The sequence below is a fragment of the Colletotrichum navitas genome (genome assembly GCF_030913465.1).
Source record: "Colletotrichum navitas strain CBS 125086 chromosome Unknown LY79scaffold_34, whole genome shotgun sequence".
Classification (NCBI taxonomy): Eukaryota; Fungi; Ascomycota; class Sordariomycetes; order Glomerellales; family Glomerellaceae; genus Colletotrichum; species Colletotrichum navitas.
Genome location: NW_026850580.1, coordinates 311,297 through 327,535, shown reverse-complemented (window position 1 = coordinate 327,535; position 16,239 = coordinate 311,297). Strand labels below are relative to the sequence as shown.

Genomic DNA, 16,239 nt, shown 5'->3' with positions numbered 1-16,239 from the left:
TAACAGGTAAAACCAAACTACCTCCAGCAACCCCTACCTTGCCGGCAGCCGCCAACCCCCCCGGGCCGAAACTCATGCGGCCCGGCGGCGCGGGGGGCCAATCATGGTGTCGAACCAAAAAGAAGATCGTAGGTGGATCTCCAGGCAGCCGAACTCCGGGCGCCGTCCGTGGTTCAAGCCAGCACTTGTCGAAGCCGCAGGGCTTTGACCGGGCGGATCGGCGGGTATCATGGCCTGGTTTCACTGGGGGTACGGCGGGAGAAAGGGGCTACCGAGATGGACCCATTGGAGCCAAACAACAAGATTGACGATTCTTCGTTGAATAGACACACAAAACAAAACAAAAATAACACGAACCGCCAATCCCAGAAGCTCTCGCTACCTAGGCTACTGTCCCTAGCCTGCCTCGCCTCGCCTTGTCTTGCCTTGCCTCTCAGGGCATGGCATCTCTTGGGACGGAGCGTACCCAGCTCGTATAAAACCAGTATCTCCCTTCACTTACCGTCAAACGACTCTCGATGCCCTCCTCCGACTCGCTCAAGTCAGGCAGCTACTCGATCCTCCCCTCCCAAGACAACACACACGACATCACGTACGACCTCCCTTCGACAAAGTGCCTGAGCACCTTCCGTAGCATGACGACTGTCTCAACCTCCGCGGCCGAGAACAGGCCGCTCAACCACGACGTCGTGTTGCCGCTCGGCACGCCCCCGTCCAGTGCCGCCTCTGACTTCTACGCCCCCAGCGCCGGCGTCAGCGCCAGCGATGATGGCTGCTCGCCCAGGGTGCTCGCGAGGTTCGCCTTCAGCCCGGTTGCCGCGCTGCACGTCGCCGCCATCCCGTTTGCCATCCCCCTCGCCGTCATCGAGGTCCAGGGCCGGTCGTGGCGCGACGGGCTGGCCACCTTCTTCATCGTTCTGGCCAGTATGCAGCTCGCCTGGCTCGTCGTGGCGCTCTTGACGCAGAGCCACTTTAGCCGCGCTAGCGGAGGAGGATGAGGACGAAAGAACAACTTCACCGTCGATCTCGGCTTCGTCGAGTGCATCTTCGGGCGGAGACGGCATCGCGGGGACGACGCCGGCGAAGCGGAGGGCATGCTGGCCTGGACGACGGACGGCGGCAGCAAGAGGACCAACACGGCGGCCACGGTGCACACACACCGCCGTCGATATCGCTTTTGCGATAATCACCCTGACGGCCGGCATTTTCGCTGCCACCGACCCCAGATGCTGGTCTTGGGGACTTCATGTCGGCATCTCCTTTTTTGGTATATTTCTTGGGTGAGCAACCCCCCCCCCCTCCCCCGATCCATCAGGCCATGGCAGGCGTTCTCTCTCTCTCTGACGATTCGTTAATGACAATCAAAAAAATAAAATTACAAAATCCTGCAAGGCGTCGTCGCGCTTGCCCAGCAATTTGCAGTTTTGAGGCGTGGCAGGATCCAGGTCGTGTGGGATGCGGGTGAAGAAGAGGATGACCTCGGTTCGCACAAGTACCGCATCCGCCTCCCCCAGAGCCCCGAGCAGAGACATGCCACCATGTCTGTTGCAGCCTGACGGCGAGGCGCAGCTCGCTGTTCAGAATGATGCAGGTGCTGGCTTGCCAGCTCCGCCTGTCCTATAACGGTGTTGGACTACGGAAGAAGAAAAAAGAGTCGCCGCGGGGACGAAGAAGGCGGAAAGCGTGGAACCGACGCGTCTCTATTAGCCCGGGGGGGGGGGGGGGGTTCAGGGCTCTAGAGCGGGTAGCTCAACCCCTTTATCCCATCTATACATTGTATCGCAAACAAAACCTTTATCTACTAGCCCACGTACTGTTTTTTCAAGAAGCTCTCTTTGCCTCCACTGCGGCGCCGCACCTCTCCCATATGTCCCTACCCGTCAGGAAAGTCGTGATGAGCATGGCAACCCCGACGGTGCCCGGCTGAACATTCACCCAGCCCAAGACGGCGCCGGGGACGAGACAGTCCAACGAGTCCGCGACGATCTTGCGTCCCAGCGACCTGACCTGGAAGGCCACGTTCCTCCTCCACCTCTTCCTCTCTTCCCGCCGCTTGGCCACGATGACCCTGAGCCGGGCGCGCTCCGCCTCCCAGTCGAGCTTCTCCTCGCCGTCGCCGCCCGCCTTCTCCCCGGCCGCATCCCCGGCCTTCTGCTGCGCCTGCTCGCCGGTACCGTACCCGTGGCCGTGCTGCGGCACGGGCGCGTGCGCGAACGCCTTGAGCATCTTTGCCAGGTTCGCGAGCACCCCGGACACCAGCGCGAGCAGCCAGAACCGCTGCGCCTCGAGGTTGAGCGCCCTCGTGCGCTCCGCGCCAAAGACCTCGAGCTGCGGGACGCCCAGCAGGTCCGGCAGCGTCAGGGACTCGATGCCGCCGTAGAGGCCGAGGAGCGTGAACCTGGCCATGTCGAGCCAGGTCTCCAGGCCGATGGCGCCTCCGCTCTCCCGGGAGCCGCCGACCCGGGCCGAGCTGAAGAGGTTGTAGGACGTGCCCAAGGAGTTGAGGAACCAGAAGAAGCGGATGAAGCGGCGCGCCAGGTTCAGGTGATCCTTCAGCGGGCCGAGGGCCTCGAAGAGGGGCGAGTCCGAGGCCAAGAGGACGAGGTACATGAGGGATGGGTACGCGCCGAAGATCATGGTGAGTGCTTGGAGGCTGCGCAGGATACGCTCGAGCCCGGCTGTAGTCCCATCAGTATTTGGAGGTGAGAGTGGGCGGTGTGACATGAGTGAGAAAACGCGCGCTCACTGCGAGCGGTCGATGAACAGCTAGGAAGCTAGGAGAAGAAAACAAGGACAGGACGTCATTTCTGAAAGAAGAAGAAAAAGAAAAAAAAGTCGCGACAAGGCGAGGCGGGTGTGTGTATGAGGACAAAAGCAAGGAAGGGGAGGTTACTCTACTAACCGCTGTCGGACCCGAAGGCTACAAACTGGTCATACTTGAAAGAAGTCATGTCCGAAGATGTTTCCACCAACAACAAGAGATAAGAAATACTCGCGCGCAGGAGCCAGAAAACAAGGATAAAGCGGACTGAAGCGCCGACTGTCGATGTTTCCGCCGGCCGGGGACTGGTTGTTGGGGGAGACGGGCGTTCGGTGGTCGTGGTGAAAAGAAACCCCCACCGCCGTCGGAGGCTCACCGACCGGGTCCAGCGGAAGTCGGATCTGTGGGCCGAGAGAGACATCCTGGCTGCAGGAAGGGGGAAAAGCGAGCAAAGCTGAGAAAATCCAATGGCCTCATTGGGTAAGCATTCTGCGACTTAACGCCGAAATCGAGGCTTTGCCAGGAACGGACGGAAATGAACCACAGACTAGCCATCCCTCCCAAGACATGATTGCATTCGTGGCGTTTGGCCAAACAGCGTATGTATCCTTGGGACTCTACCCGCCGCGTCCTGCGTCAGTTCACTATCAATTAGTCATCAATCCCAAGGGTGAATATGGGATTATCGTGAACAAATGAACTCCGGCACATTTAGGGCTATGCTAATGTACGATACTAATATATACAAGCCCCCAGGCGCCAGTCTACAAGCATGCAACATCTCAGCCTTCTACTGTCCTGGCGAAACCAACTTGCCCTGAGCCCGGGAATCGGGCGCCCAGCCACCACCCAAGGCGTTGGCACCGCCGTTCTGGGCGGCGTACTCCTCCATTCTCTTCTCAAGCTCGGGACGGAAATGTCTAATAAGGCCCTGCAGCGGCCAGGCAAAAGCCTCACCAAGAGCTAGAAAACAATACGTTAGTGTTAAGAGTCGTTTACGTCATGGCGAATACATACCGCAAATGGTGTGGCCCTCGACCTGCTTGGTGAGCTCCTGAAGCATGTCAATCTCACGTGGCCGGCCCTGACCCTTCTCAAAGCGCTTCATGATCTGGTCGGTCCACTTGCTACCCTCTCTGCAGGGCGTGCACTGACCGCAGGACTCGTGGGCGTAAAAGTGGGAGAGCCGGCTGATGGCGCGGACAACGTCGGTGCTCTTGTCCATGACAATGACGGCGGCGGTACCAAGACCGGACTGGCTGTCCTTCAGGGCGTCAAAGTCCATGAGCTGGTTGTCGCAGACGCTCTTGGGGAGGATCGGGGTGGAAGAACCACCAGGGATGACAGCCAGCAGGTTGTCCCAGCCGCCACGAACACCGCCGCAGTGCTTGTCGATCAGCTCGCGCAGAGGTATCGACATCTCCTCCTCGACGGTGACGGGGTTGTTGACGTGACCAGAGATGCAGAAGAGCTTGGTGCCCTGGTTACGCTCGCGGCCGAAGCCCGCGAACCAGTTGCCACCACGTCTGCAGATGGTAGGGGCAACGGCAACGGTCTCGACGTTGGCGACAGTCGAAGGGCAACCGAAGAGACCGACGGCGGCGGGGAAAGGCGGCTTGAGACGGGGCTTTCCGGGCTTGCCCTCGAGGGACTCGATGAGGGAGGTCTCCTCACCGCAGACGTAGGCACCGGCACCGCGGTGGATGAAGACGTCAAAGTCGTAGCCGGAGTTGCAAGCATTCTTGCCAATCAAGCCGTCCTTGTAGGCCTCGTTGATGGCGTTCTGGAGGACGGCGGCCTCGTGGACGAACTCGCCGCGGATGTAGATGTAGGCGGCGGTGGCGTTCATGGCTCGACCAGCGACCAGGCATCCCTCGATAAGCTTGTGGGGGTCCTTTCGCATAATCTCGCGGTCCTTGCAGGTTCCGGGCTCACCCTCATCGGCGTTGACGACCAGGTATCTCGGCTTATCGTCCTTGTCCCAGTCCTTGAAGTTCATGAACGACTACGCGGATGCCATCTACGTTAGCCCGTTGTCCCGTCCCTTCCCTTGATTGCCGCGGCAATAACTCAGCCAGGAACGTGGGGTGTCAACCTACCCATTTCAATCCTGAAGGGAAACCGGCACCTCCACGACCACGGAGACCGGAGGCCTTGACCTCGCTGATGATCCAGTCGTGTCCCTTGAGAATGATCTCCTTCGTCTTGTGCCAATCGCCCATTTTCTTCGCAGAAGCCAGCGTCGGGGGCATCCGGCCGTAGAGGTTCTGGAAAATGCGGTCCTGGTCCTTCAGGCCGCCGTATGTTCGTACCGTTGCGTAGTTTCGCGCAGCCTGCGCGGCCTGCGCGGGCAACCGCCGTGGAGTGGCCATCGTGGGCGTTTGGGGGAGGGATTGGGGGTGGATGGAGGGTGTCGGTCGGATGAATTCGCCGTCGTGGGAACGAAGCTCTGCTGCACAGTCGATGATGCTTATTTCCAATTGGCGTTGATTGGCCAATGCGGGCTGTTAGTCAGCGGAATCATATCACGTGATTATAATTGATGCATCAACCGGGGTTATGTGCTAGACCAGCTCCAGAGACTGAGCAACGGCGGCTGGTGCGATGCCCCACGTCAAGCTCTCCGGTCACTAACACTGCTGCGCGTCTTACGTCGGACAATCTACAAAGACCTGGTTCCGCGTTGCCATCATCTTTAAGAATGTACTATACCTGCCGGATAGCAAGTCTTTAGGGGTGGGGCAACCCAAATCACACTTCACAATGTCGTCCAGCAAGCGGCATTCTATGCTGCCCTCTGTATCCAGCACCGGCCCGCGACCGCCAGTCAACTTCTCTTCCTCCCTCACCGTCGCCGACAGCGCCATTCTCGTCGGAACGCACTCCATCACAATTCAGTCGGAAAGCGTCCTGCATCCGCGATCGAAGGTGGAGTCGACCAACGGTAGTATCCTCATCGGTCGAAGATGCATCATCCACGAGCGAGCTCATGTTGGCGCGGTTGGCAATGACGTTACCGATGGAGGCCTTTCGCTCGGAGACTACGTGACGGTAGAAGTCGGCTCGGTCATTGAAGCAGGAGGCACAGAGATTGGGACAGATACCGTAATTGGAGTTCGCTCTCGGATAGGAAGCGGCGCTGTCATTGGCAAGGTTTGTGTAATGTTTCTCAACGAGCTCGGATGCTGACCACCATAGAATTGCACGATATCACCATCGACCGTCATAAAATCTGGCGAGAAGATACCAGACTACACAGTTGTGTACTCAAACGGTCAGCGACGGACCGACAGACGAGGAGTTACAGACTTGAAACACAAGGCGCAGGCGCGGCAGATTGATGTGCTCAGAAGGTTGATGCCCAACAAGGCCGAGAAATGGCTTTAGAGAACTTTGTTACAATGATACCCCATGATTCATGTTATTAGAATTTTGATTCAGTGCAAGTTGGAGACTACTGACAGATAGTCGGAACCTCATGGCCTTCCGTCCCTCCCCACCTAGTAATGGCTCTGGAGGCAAGCATGCATTCTTTTCCGAGCACATTTACTTGCCAGCCCGGAAACCCGCAGCATCACGCATCCACCTTTGGCAACTTGGGTGTCATTGCAGGCCAACGAGAGACTCTATAAATGGTCAAAGGCGGTCCTATCGTACCGCAGTAGCCGAGCGGAGGGGGGTAAACTGGCAGAAAGCCTAGAAAACTCCGGTTTCCTGGAACTCGAACCTAGCAAGTCTGGGTTCTGAATGGTTGCTACTTACATCATGCGCAGAACATACACTGGCTCATTGACTGCGTGCACGGGGCTATACGCGATTCGACTCAAGAATGCCTTATCTACCACGAGGAGAGGAATATGTGGGATGGCTGCATATGGACTAATGAGCTTTCTTACTGAAACATACTCCATATATTTGTGCGGCGATGATATGATAAGCCTCAAAGCACAATGCCGTTGCCGTTGTAAGAAACACCCTTAGTGCGTCAAGCACCTCAGACAGAAGTCTCAGTAACGGGTTCATACCGAGCCTATTCTCCGACAGTGTTCGTAGGTTCCCTGGAAGGGAATTGTTCCACATAACCTGGGAATACTGTGACTAACAGCATGCTTGGCTATCGTCAGTATGTTTCCGTTTGCTCTTAACACTGCCGCAAGGGACATGACGCACTGCGCCCAAACCTCGTTAATGGATACAGGCTGTAATTGTAATGGTTCAGGTGCTCATTGATAATGTGGTTTGAGCGGCTGGATACGAAACATTTTCTTTATTTTAACCATCCTTCCCTCTCAGTCTGTGAGCAGCTTGATTGATCAAAGGAGTAGGACTTTCAATCTTACATTCACTACAGCCTTCAAGTAAAGCTCCTAGCTTGACTGGATTTGACACTTACCACGACCCTTCACAAGTCATGAAGCTTTTAACATCCATGCAAGATACCGGTCACACTTCCAAAGACTGTACTCTGTAACATAGCCCCTCGCATGCAGCACGTTTGAACCAGAAGACAGACCAATCTAAGTAAGAATAGTCATGTGATTTAGGTTGTGCGTTGAAAGAAATTGAGGTGATGATTCTATTTGCTCTCCACCCGTCCCAACAAGTCCTTGAAATCCCATCCATCCATTTTTTCCCTTCCCACCTACTCCTGCTTATCTCCGATTCCGAGTCCCTTTTGCGCATAACCACAGTCCAACCCGAAATGGAAGTAAATAGACTGGAGGAAGGGGGCAGAGGAGAAATTCTCGGTACCGAACCGCGGGGAACCAACAGAGAGAATCGAGAGAGCCAGCAAACACCTGCCATCCGAAGCGAGCCGTCCGACTTTGGCACTTTTGGACAAACGGTCGATAAACCTCTTGAATTCCCCCAGCCAGACGGAATCTGTAACTACGACGTCTCAAGCGACGCGCCCTTTAGTTCGCCTTTCCATCCAACGGGCATCCAGCGCCTCGCCTCAACTCCCATCAATAGACACGGCCACATTATACAGCCACTCGACAGCCAACAACCTCGGTCCACGAGAATGCCCGTATCCTCTTTCTATCACTCGCCCGCACTATCCAACTTGTCCCAGACGCGCTCGAACCAGAAAATTTCAAGCCAGCAGACGCCAAGGGTCTTGACGTCCCCATACACCACACCAGATTCTGGCCAGCCCGTCGTTCGGTTCTCGTCCCAACAGTCTGCTGAGACTAATCAGGACTATGGCCCCAACATAAATCTAGTTGTTTCCGCCCTTCACAAGGCGAAAAATCTGGTGGAAACCCTCGAGGTCGCTCGACAAGCTGGTGTGTCCGAAACCCACGAGAGAGAGATGTTTGATACCAGGCTCCAGGCCGAAGTGGAAAAGCAGAACGAGTTGGAAGCCGAGCTAGTGAGCGAGAAGAAGCAGAACCAAGACCTCCGCCTGGAGCTGCACGACATCAAGTACCAGAACACACTCATCGAGGCCCGGATAGTCACGGAGAAAGAGCAGAAAGAGGCCCTGTACCAAGAGCTGCAGGGCCTCCGAGTCACTCAGCTGACGAACGCGGCAGAGAAGGGCGGCCTTCAGGCAGAGAACGCCGGCCTTCGGGATGAGTTAAGCGACACCAAGGCTAGACTCAAGAAGCTGGAGGACAAAATGGCCGACCACCACATGGACGCCCCGAAAGGTCGTGATGACAGCAACACTCAGAGCGACAAGAAGCACAGCGAAATTCTGCAGGCCATCAATAGTCTGCAGTCGCCACAACCCCTCGATTTGCAGATAACGGCGCGCAAGAGAGGTCGCAAAATCTCCGTCTCTGAGAACGTCCCACTCACACACGTCTGGCAGAGCCGACTCATCAGACTGACATCCAACCTAAACAGGTTCGATGTCGTTCAGGACCCCGAAAGCGAAAACTCCCCGACCTACAAGTCCATCTTCCTCGAGCTCGTTCCTCTCCTGAGCGCCCAGCGAGGTACACCCGGATTTGACGCCTTCTTGGAGTACTCGAGATCTGGCTCGACTTATTGCATCGTTCAAGCGCTGCGGGAAGTCAACGTTGAGGCAGGTCAACAGGCTGAAGCCCTCAAACGCAACGGCTGTAAGGATCACAAGGGCATAGGCGAGTGTCTGAGGGCGGAGTGCCGCATATCCGATGATGGAAAGGGTAAGACTTATAGATTTCTTCCGTTTGACTGGAGTAAGTTGGCTACCAACTGAATATAATTGGAGAACGAGAAATCAAGGAGGAAAATGCTTCATAAGAAGGCGGGATTGACCAGGATACTATACAGCGACTAATGCCATGTCGCCGGCGAATGCAGGACTCGGAATTGGACGAAACTGTGTATAATGAGTACTTGGTCAGTAAATAGACTGCCGGGATTACTAGCGAACATTGGTCAAGGCCTCATCCATGTCATTCATGCTTTTGCATACCATGTTGTTGCTTGCAGGATTCCGCATTCCTTCTCGTTTAGAAAACAACAGATCCTTTCAACTGGGAGTCGTTAGTCATTTACATATAAGCTGCTCTTTCTCACGAAAGAGGTATGCGCCGGCGATAATTCGCTTTCTCTGAAGAAGGACAGGGAACAGACAAGTGCTCGTCCGCTTGTTAGTCATGGTACACACAAGAAATATTCCTCTCTTGGCCATAGCGCGCTGTCTTCGTAAAGCAAGAAGTTCGCAAATTGTGACCTAGGACACTTAGTTCACTGGTGGAGGCGCTAGTCTGGTGTTTGCTATGATACCAGGTGAGGAGCTGTAGAGGATGGTCAACAACTAAAAAAATAGCAAACAAACATATAAAAACCAGAAACAATGGATTGTTTTGAAAGAGATTTAGCAGCCTTGGCGGAAACTGCAAGGCAGGCGCTTGAGTCGAATTGATCGAAAACATGAATAAGACGGTAGGGGAAGTCTCAAGACTAGGCGAGGCTAGGGACTATGTACAAAAGTCGCATCCATATTGGTTATGTTTGATATTGTGAAGGGAGTATTGCTCCTGTGTAACTTCAACTTACCGACTAACTGGCGCCCTCCTCCGTCAAGGAATGCTGGAGGACCCCGACGCATACCACCCTCAGCAAGACCGGGCGGCCGTCAGTGTGCCGTGTTCCCCACTTTTCCCACTGCCGGCTCCGATCGCCACGGTACCGATCGCCCGCGGCAAGCACCGAAAAGGCCGAACGCCTCATTGACTTTCGGTATTGTAAATGAACCATTGACGACGCTCATTCACCGACGACTCCCATTTCCCCCCTCTTCGGGTACCACTCAGTAAAGACTTGTATGAGACGACAGAAGGGAACGCCCCGGGGCCCGTGAAAATCCGAGGGGGTGGATGACTTATCGATTGTAAGAGGTACCTGAGTTTTCAACCTCGAACTGTCATCGCCTCTCCACTTCACTCATCAGCCTCAATCACCGCCATTGTTACACACACTCGGCCATTTCACCCGCCCACACATTCAAGCAGATTCAGGTCTATATATTACTGCGAAATAGACAGGGGCTCGCGGGTACACCAACTCAATCTCACCAGAGACCCCTACTGCACCTCCGTCGCCAAAATGAGTCGCGCACAGCAGAAGCACGATCCCCACACCCCCCACCGCATCGGCCAGCTCGTTGAGCCGGACTCGGACGGCTACGTTGTCCGCCGCTTTCCGACCGACCATGTCGAGGTCTACGGCGACAATCCCACCAACCTGGAGATCCCCGGCGGCACCGGCCACTTCAGCCTCCTCCACGTCCGCTGCCACGCAGCGCCAGCCGCGGCGGACCAGAAGCCCTCGTGCCACACCGACTCCCTCGTCGTCGCCGTCCACGGCGTCTGCCCCCCTCAGAACAGCCCGGGCCAGCCGCCGACGAGGTCCGCCGTCGGCGTCTACCTCGGCCCCAACAACGTCGCCAACCGCGCCTGCCGCATCCCGGACGCGGCGGACCGCGGCCACGTCATGCGCGATACGGACGGCAGCGACAGCCGCGACCGCCCGCAGCACACGCAGCAGCGCGCCGACCTGTATGCCGCGATCGCGGGGCTGATGGAGGCAGCGCGGCTCGCGCAGCAGGGGCTACCGTCCCCGCGCGGGGCCGGCAGGGCGCCGGCGCCGTTCAAGCTGCACCACGTCGTGGTCAAGAGCGACTCGGCGTACCTGGTGGAGGGCGTGGCGGGCGGGCGGAGCGGGGAGCCGCCGCACATGAAGAAGTGGCTGGCCAACGGGTGGAAGAACACCAAGGGGGAGAAGGTCAAGAACGAGGACCTGTGGGACAACCTGATGCTCACCATGATGTCGCTGGGCAAGCTGGGCGTGGCGGTGGAGTTCTGGCAGGTGCCGAAGAAGGAGAACAAGGAGGCGGACAGGCTGGCAAAGCACGCGCTCGAGCAGGACGTGAACTGGTTCGATGAGAAGGGCATTTTCGGCAAGGACGAGCACAAGGGCGATAAGACGCCCGAGACGGCCAATGACGAACTGGTGGCGATGGAGTGATATTTATTGTTGGACGATAGGCACACACACACACACACACACACACGTTGCAGAGAAAAAGGAGCTAGATTATCACTGGTCCACGGAGCGGAACGAGCAGCATCTATCTGTATAGCGTTCGGTGACGGAGAGAGGCTGTGGAGTTGCCTCCGGTGAGGGGCAAGATCTCAATCTCGGGAGTCTCGAAGATATCCCAGTTGTCCGACGCTTTGGGGTCGGCAAACGGTTTCAGAGCGGCGAAGCGCCACCTGGCCACAATAGTTAGCATCATAAACCACTACGAGACGGCGTCTGGGGTCTGCTGACCTGTACTTTCCAGGTTTGATCTGGCTCCCGTCCGCCAGCTTCCCAAGCCACCACGACTCGTAGGGTGAGTCGCGGGGATGGTCCTTCAGCGGGAAGGAGATGGTGTTGTTGACGCTGTCGGTGGCAGGGTCGAAGACGGGATAGTTGACGCCGTTGTAGACGTCGAAGCCGGCTACGGAGCCGACGTACTTGTTCTGGCCAACGACCGGCGGGTAGACCCATTCACGCTCCTGGTAGCTGGACTGGAAGACCTACAAGGGTTTACGTCAGCAATTCTCCGGCTGCGAGGCGGGGGTATGGGGAAGGGAAGATAAGTCGCTTACATCCCAGCGCAGTTCGCGAGTTCCCCAGGTCAATGCGACTTGAAGTCTGACGAAATCTTGCTTCTCGAGGGAGAGGTCGAAAGTGTAGCTGAGCCATCCCGGGTCAGTCATGGTGGTCTCCTCAGCACGGGATATCGGGAGCCTACCTCGACTTGTCGGACAGCGATGTTCGGTTAACGCCAGAAACGGCACGGGGGTATCCCAAGGACGTGTAGTACATGTCTGCGATATTATGCTCGACGCTTCCGCCGACGCCTGCGGGTGGATGGATGGTTAGCAACGGTTGAGTCAAAGCGGAGGGGCTGAGCCGCACCATAGTAGGGTACAGAAAGCACATCGCCAGCGCTGGAACCGATGAGGATCTTGCCGCTGAAAACAGGCAGTCTCGTAGCGTTTAGACCTTGCGGGATGTCGAAAGAGAACCTGGCAAGCACGTCAGCTCGTCGTTACCGACCCCGGGACGGTCGTTGAGGGAACCCTACTTTGCAGTCTTGGTCTGACCAGGCCCGACTTTGAACGAGCCCGAAGGCACGCTCACGGGAGTGCCGATCTTGAACGGCTCGATCTCGACAAGATCCTTGATGCGAGGGACGAGATTGATGCCGGCGTCCGCAGCGTCCGCGGTCCAGTACGATTCGAAGCCCGCGGCATCCTGCACCTGGAACACGTACTCGAGCTCCGTAGCGCCGGTGTTGGTGATGTCGACCTGGTGGTACCGCGAAAAGTGGTCCGTGTCGTTGAGCGCGAACTTTGTCTCGCCCGACAGCTGCGAAGTCGCGTTGAGCACGGAGACGGCGTCGATGAGGCCGCTCCCGACCTGGATGGGAGGGGCCCAGAAGCCAAAGTCCTTGTTGGTTCCGTCGGACCAGGGAATTGCCCGGCCCGAGGCAACAATGCGCGCGTGCAGGGCCTTGGCGAAGCCGGCGCCGTGCGTGGAGCGGCCGCCGTGAGCGCCAATGTACAGTGCGGCGACGCCGGCGACGTAGGGGCAGGCCATGGAGGTGCCCGAGAGGTCGCGGTACTTATTGCCGGGGAAGGGGGCGAAGATCCTGCCTCCGGGGGCGGTGATGTCGGGCTTCAGCTCGAGGTCGAAGGTGCCGCCCCAAGAGGTGAACAGAGAGGGCTTCCCGCCGCCGGCGTTGTACATGGCGACGTAGCTGTTGTTCTGATCCAGGGAGAAGTCGGCGGTGACGTTGCCGCCGGCGATGACGGTCTTCACGATGGCCTCGCCGGCGTCCTTGGAGAGAAGACCCCATCTGCTCTGTTCCCAGCCGGTGCCGGAAAACCCGACAATGGGCCTGTCTGTCATGTAGAAGAGCATGAATTTGGCCCCGCGCTCCTGGACCCATCTCTGCCTGATGTAATCATCGCACCCCTCATCGAACCGCACGAGCGGAATCGTCCCGGTGAAGTTCAAGCCCTCAGGCAGCGGCTGGCAGGCGTCGTTCTCGACGTTGATGTCAAGCGTGACGGGGACGATGGGCCAGCCGACGATCTCGGCGGGGAACTGTTCCTGGGCGGGACGGTACCCGAGGATGGTCCGGTTAGACTGGCCATCGAGGTTGAAGGTGCCGGCGAACTGGCGGGCCGAGACGATGTAGGCATCGGCGGAGGCCACGGCAAGGACCTCCTTGCCGGCGGCGCCGGTGCTGGGAAAGAAGGCGCCCAGATCGCCCGAGTTGCCGGCAGCGATCGTGACCACGACGCCTTGCTCGACGATGCGGGAGGCGACGAGTGCCCAAGCGTTGTCGGACCAGCCGCCGGTGGAGCCGACGGAGGCCGTGATGATGTCGACGCCGTCGTCAAAGGCGCGAAGGAACGCCTCGATCAAGACCTCCTCGTTGGTACTTTCCTGTTCAACAGAGTAGAGTCAGTGGGAGAGGCCATCGTTAATTGTGGGCGAGCACTTATTACCGAGGGCCCGAAGACCTTGTAAGAATAGATGGTGGCTTGAGGCGCGACCCCTGTGAATCTGACGAGAGAGTAAGTCGGGACTCGCTTGGTCTGTCTGGATAGCAGACTCACTCCGTGCTCTTACCGGCAATGATGCCGGAAACATGGGTGCCATGGCCGATGGAATCAAGGGGGTCCGCGTCGGGCTGTCTCTCCGCGCCGGGGTAGGGCCAGTTGTCTGATGTAGTTAGTCACTGTTTCTCTTTGGTATCCAATGCTCAACTCACTGTCGTCGCCCACGAAATCATGTCCAGCAGCAACCTTGCAGCCCTCTCCGAAGCAGCCCCCAAGCTGTGGCCGATTAGCCAGCAGTCTACCAAAGCACGCGGAGGGGCGAAGCTTACGGCGGGATGAGTGTAGTCGGTACCGGTGTCGACAACGCCGACCTTGACGCCTTTCCCCAGAACCCCCTGCTCGTGGAGCTTATCGACGCCCGTCATCCAGTGGATTGAGTAGTTGAGCGCTTTGGCGTCGTCGCTGAACGATTCCCCGGCCACGACGGGGGCAAGCTGGATGCGGGTAGAGTGCCACGCCTTGACGACGGGCGCGAGCGCCTCGAGCGAGTCCGTGTTCTCGCTGTCGGACTCGACGGCGATGCCACTGAAGACGGACGAGTCGAAGACTTTGAGGACCTTGCTCCCAGGAATGGCCTGGAGGTGCTGGACCACTTCGTCCTTGTCGGCTCCCTGCGGGATGTTTAGCGTCTTGCTCCCTCTCCCCCCCCCCCCCCCCCCCCCCTTCAGGGATCGGTCTCGCCAAGTTTTGCATACCTGCTCGAGCTCAAGGATGAACTTCTTGGGCGCGACGACGGTATCGTCGGACGGGCGGACGTCCTCGTCGGCGGCACGCCGAGAGACTTTGGCGGCGCCCGTGCCGGCTAACGCCAGCACGGAGACCAGGGCACTCGCGACACGCATAGTCGAACAATGAACGAGTGGAATGTCGAGACTCGAGACGAGAGCCGATGGCTTGTTCTCTTTCTCCCCGTTGTTCGCCCGGCGCCAGGCACCTTTTAATGAGCCTCTGCAGCCTACAACCCGCAATGCCGGGGGGGGCCTGGGCACGCCTTCCACGATGCCATGATCCGTTGACGATCTCGTATTGAAGTCGATGCCCCGGTACGCGCGACAAACTTGCGGACCCTGGCTTCTTGTCCCCTTTGGGCAGTCGTCCCAGTAACATCTCCACCCCCGAGGCGACCTCACCGCTGAAGCCAAACAATTCCGGCCCACCTCTGATCATCGTTCCACCCCCAATGCGCCTTGCTTGCACCGACCTGCCATCTTGAGCTTGGTCTGTTAGCCCGTTAATCTATTTCCCTGCGCTGGCTCCCAATTTTGGACATGCACGCTAGAGAAGCGCATCTTCGTATTCTACGATGCGAAGACACTAGCCAAGACTTGATGATCTACGTACGGGCCTCTGTGTACTAGAAGATCCGGTCGTGAGGAGACCGGTCCTTGGCCTATATGCTTATTCCCGTCCGAAAGGAGGGGGGGGGAACTTGGGGTACCCCAGGTTTGGCCAACCCCTAGATTAGCCTCCATCATCACGACGACTGAAGCTGCACCGAGAGGCATCCGGCCTTTCTTTGAGGAAGAGCCTCTGGGCAGAATGGGTTGCATGTATTAGTCCAGGTCCTGCGTTGCGAGCTGTCACGGCAACAAGAGTGTCATTCGTGTGTACGTTCGCCTGGATCATATTCTTTCCAGCCAAGAGTCGTTCGGATTCCGAGCATCACATAACAAGGTAAAAGAAGCTTAGTAGTAGGTACATCTGAAAAGGAAAAGCAATGTATCTTTCGGTCTTAGTCCCCTGCCTTATCCCGCCCCAGAAGGCCTCCATCTCTTCATCGTTGTCAGCGACTACTACGTATATTCCCTCAAATGCAACTGGGTATCCACCTGGAGAGGAACTATGCCATAGGGTTGCAAGGTTATTATTCATGATTGTGAGAAAAAAAGAGCGACATAGCTGAGTCTAAAATCTAAATGGTGGGTTTTCCACGGGCGGTTGATGTGTTTGTGCCATCAGAGATCCTCCTGCCCGCCGCCTCAGCTCGGAAACGTGAGCGTGGGTTTATGACAGAAAAAGAGGGAGAAGCAATTGCGACAAGGACAGCCAAAGGGGTCCCTTTTTATCGCCGTCATCTGCGCCCCCTCCTTTCCCTTCCCCTTTTCCCTATTTATTTCGTGGCTAGGTACAAAACGCCTTTTGCTTCCTCGAGCTAGCGAGAGGGATGACAAAGAGCCATGTGTATATAGAACAGGAAGAAAGTTATGCATCATTATACAACCAAAATGTTCATAAATCGGGGAGGAGAGAGAACCGGTGCCGCCCATCCTCTCTCCCTGGATCCCCCAAGACCAAACATGACAAGAGGCGCGGCTCTGTAGCCGCGCCTCCGGGTATTTTTTCTTTTTTGCT

General features: G+C 57.2%; 6 protein-coding genes across 6 annotated transcripts; 3 read left to right on the top strand and 3 right to left on the bottom strand.

Annotated features, from left to right (window-relative positions):
• Positions 1 to 518: 518 nt before the first annotated feature.
• On the top strand, positions 519 to 998 carry LY79DRAFT_670244 (uncharacterized protein; the record flags this gene model as incomplete). The annotated part of the gene is made up of 1 exon (XM_060563759.1): positions 519 to 998. The coding sequence occupies one exon, from the start codon at positions 519 to 521 to the stop codon at positions 996 to 998; it is 480 nt and encodes a 159-aa protein (XP_060413604.1).
• Positions 999 to 1,715: 717 nt separating this feature from the next.
• Positions 1,716 to 3,440, bottom strand: LY79DRAFT_555858 (uncharacterized protein). Its single transcript, XM_060557960.1, has 2 exons — positions 2,903 to 3,440; positions 1,716 to 2,678 (listed from the first exon to the last, which is right to left on the bottom strand). Exons 1-2 carry the CDS (start codon positions 3,180 to 3,182, stop codon positions 1,822 to 1,824), a joined length of 1,137 nt encoding a protein of 378 aa, XP_060413603.1. The 5' UTR covers positions 3,183 to 3,440; the 3' UTR covers positions 1,716 to 1,821.
• On the bottom strand, positions 3,441 to 5,214 carry LY79DRAFT_555855 (NADH oxidoreductase). Its single transcript, XM_060557959.1, has 3 exons — positions 4,861 to 5,214; positions 3,779 to 4,766; positions 3,441 to 3,724 (listed from the first exon to the last, which is right to left on the bottom strand). The coding sequence occupies exons 1-3, from the start codon at positions 5,131 to 5,133 to the stop codon at positions 3,552 to 3,554; spliced, it is 1,434 nt and encodes a 477-aa protein (XP_060413602.1). The 5' UTR covers positions 5,134 to 5,214; the 3' UTR covers positions 3,441 to 3,551.
• Positions 5,215 to 5,524: 310 nt separating this feature from the next.
• LY79DRAFT_516735 (transferase hexapeptide domain-containing protein) lies at positions 5,525 to 6,148 on the top strand (the record flags this gene model as incomplete). Its single annotated transcript, XM_060554854.1, has 2 exons — positions 5,525 to 5,914; positions 5,960 to 6,148. 2 exons carry the CDS (start codon positions 5,525 to 5,527, stop codon positions 6,146 to 6,148), a joined length of 579 nt encoding a protein of 192 aa, XP_060413601.1.
• A 1,639-nt stretch (positions 6,149 to 7,787) lies between these two features.
• Positions 7,788 to 11,230, top strand: LY79DRAFT_670240 (uncharacterized protein; the record flags this gene model as incomplete). Its single annotated transcript, XM_060563758.1, has 2 exons — positions 7,788 to 8,901; positions 10,245 to 11,230. The coding sequence occupies 2 exons, from the start codon at positions 7,788 to 7,790 to the stop codon at positions 11,228 to 11,230; spliced, it is 2,100 nt and encodes a 699-aa protein (XP_060413600.1).
• Positions 11,210 to 15,015, bottom strand: LY79DRAFT_555840 (subtilase). Its single transcript, XM_060557958.1, has 11 exons — positions 14,583 to 15,015; positions 14,157 to 14,498; positions 14,040 to 14,103; positions 13,885 to 13,990; positions 13,774 to 13,831; positions 12,342 to 13,711; positions 12,173 to 12,282; positions 12,006 to 12,114; positions 11,860 to 11,947; positions 11,537 to 11,787; positions 11,210 to 11,478 (listed from the first exon to the last, which is right to left on the bottom strand). The coding sequence occupies exons 1-11, from the start codon at positions 14,727 to 14,729 to the stop codon at positions 11,334 to 11,336; spliced, it is 2,790 nt and encodes a 929-aa protein (XP_060413599.1). The 5' UTR covers positions 14,730 to 15,015; the 3' UTR covers positions 11,210 to 11,333.
• Positions 15,016 to 16,239: the final 1,224 nt, after the last annotated feature.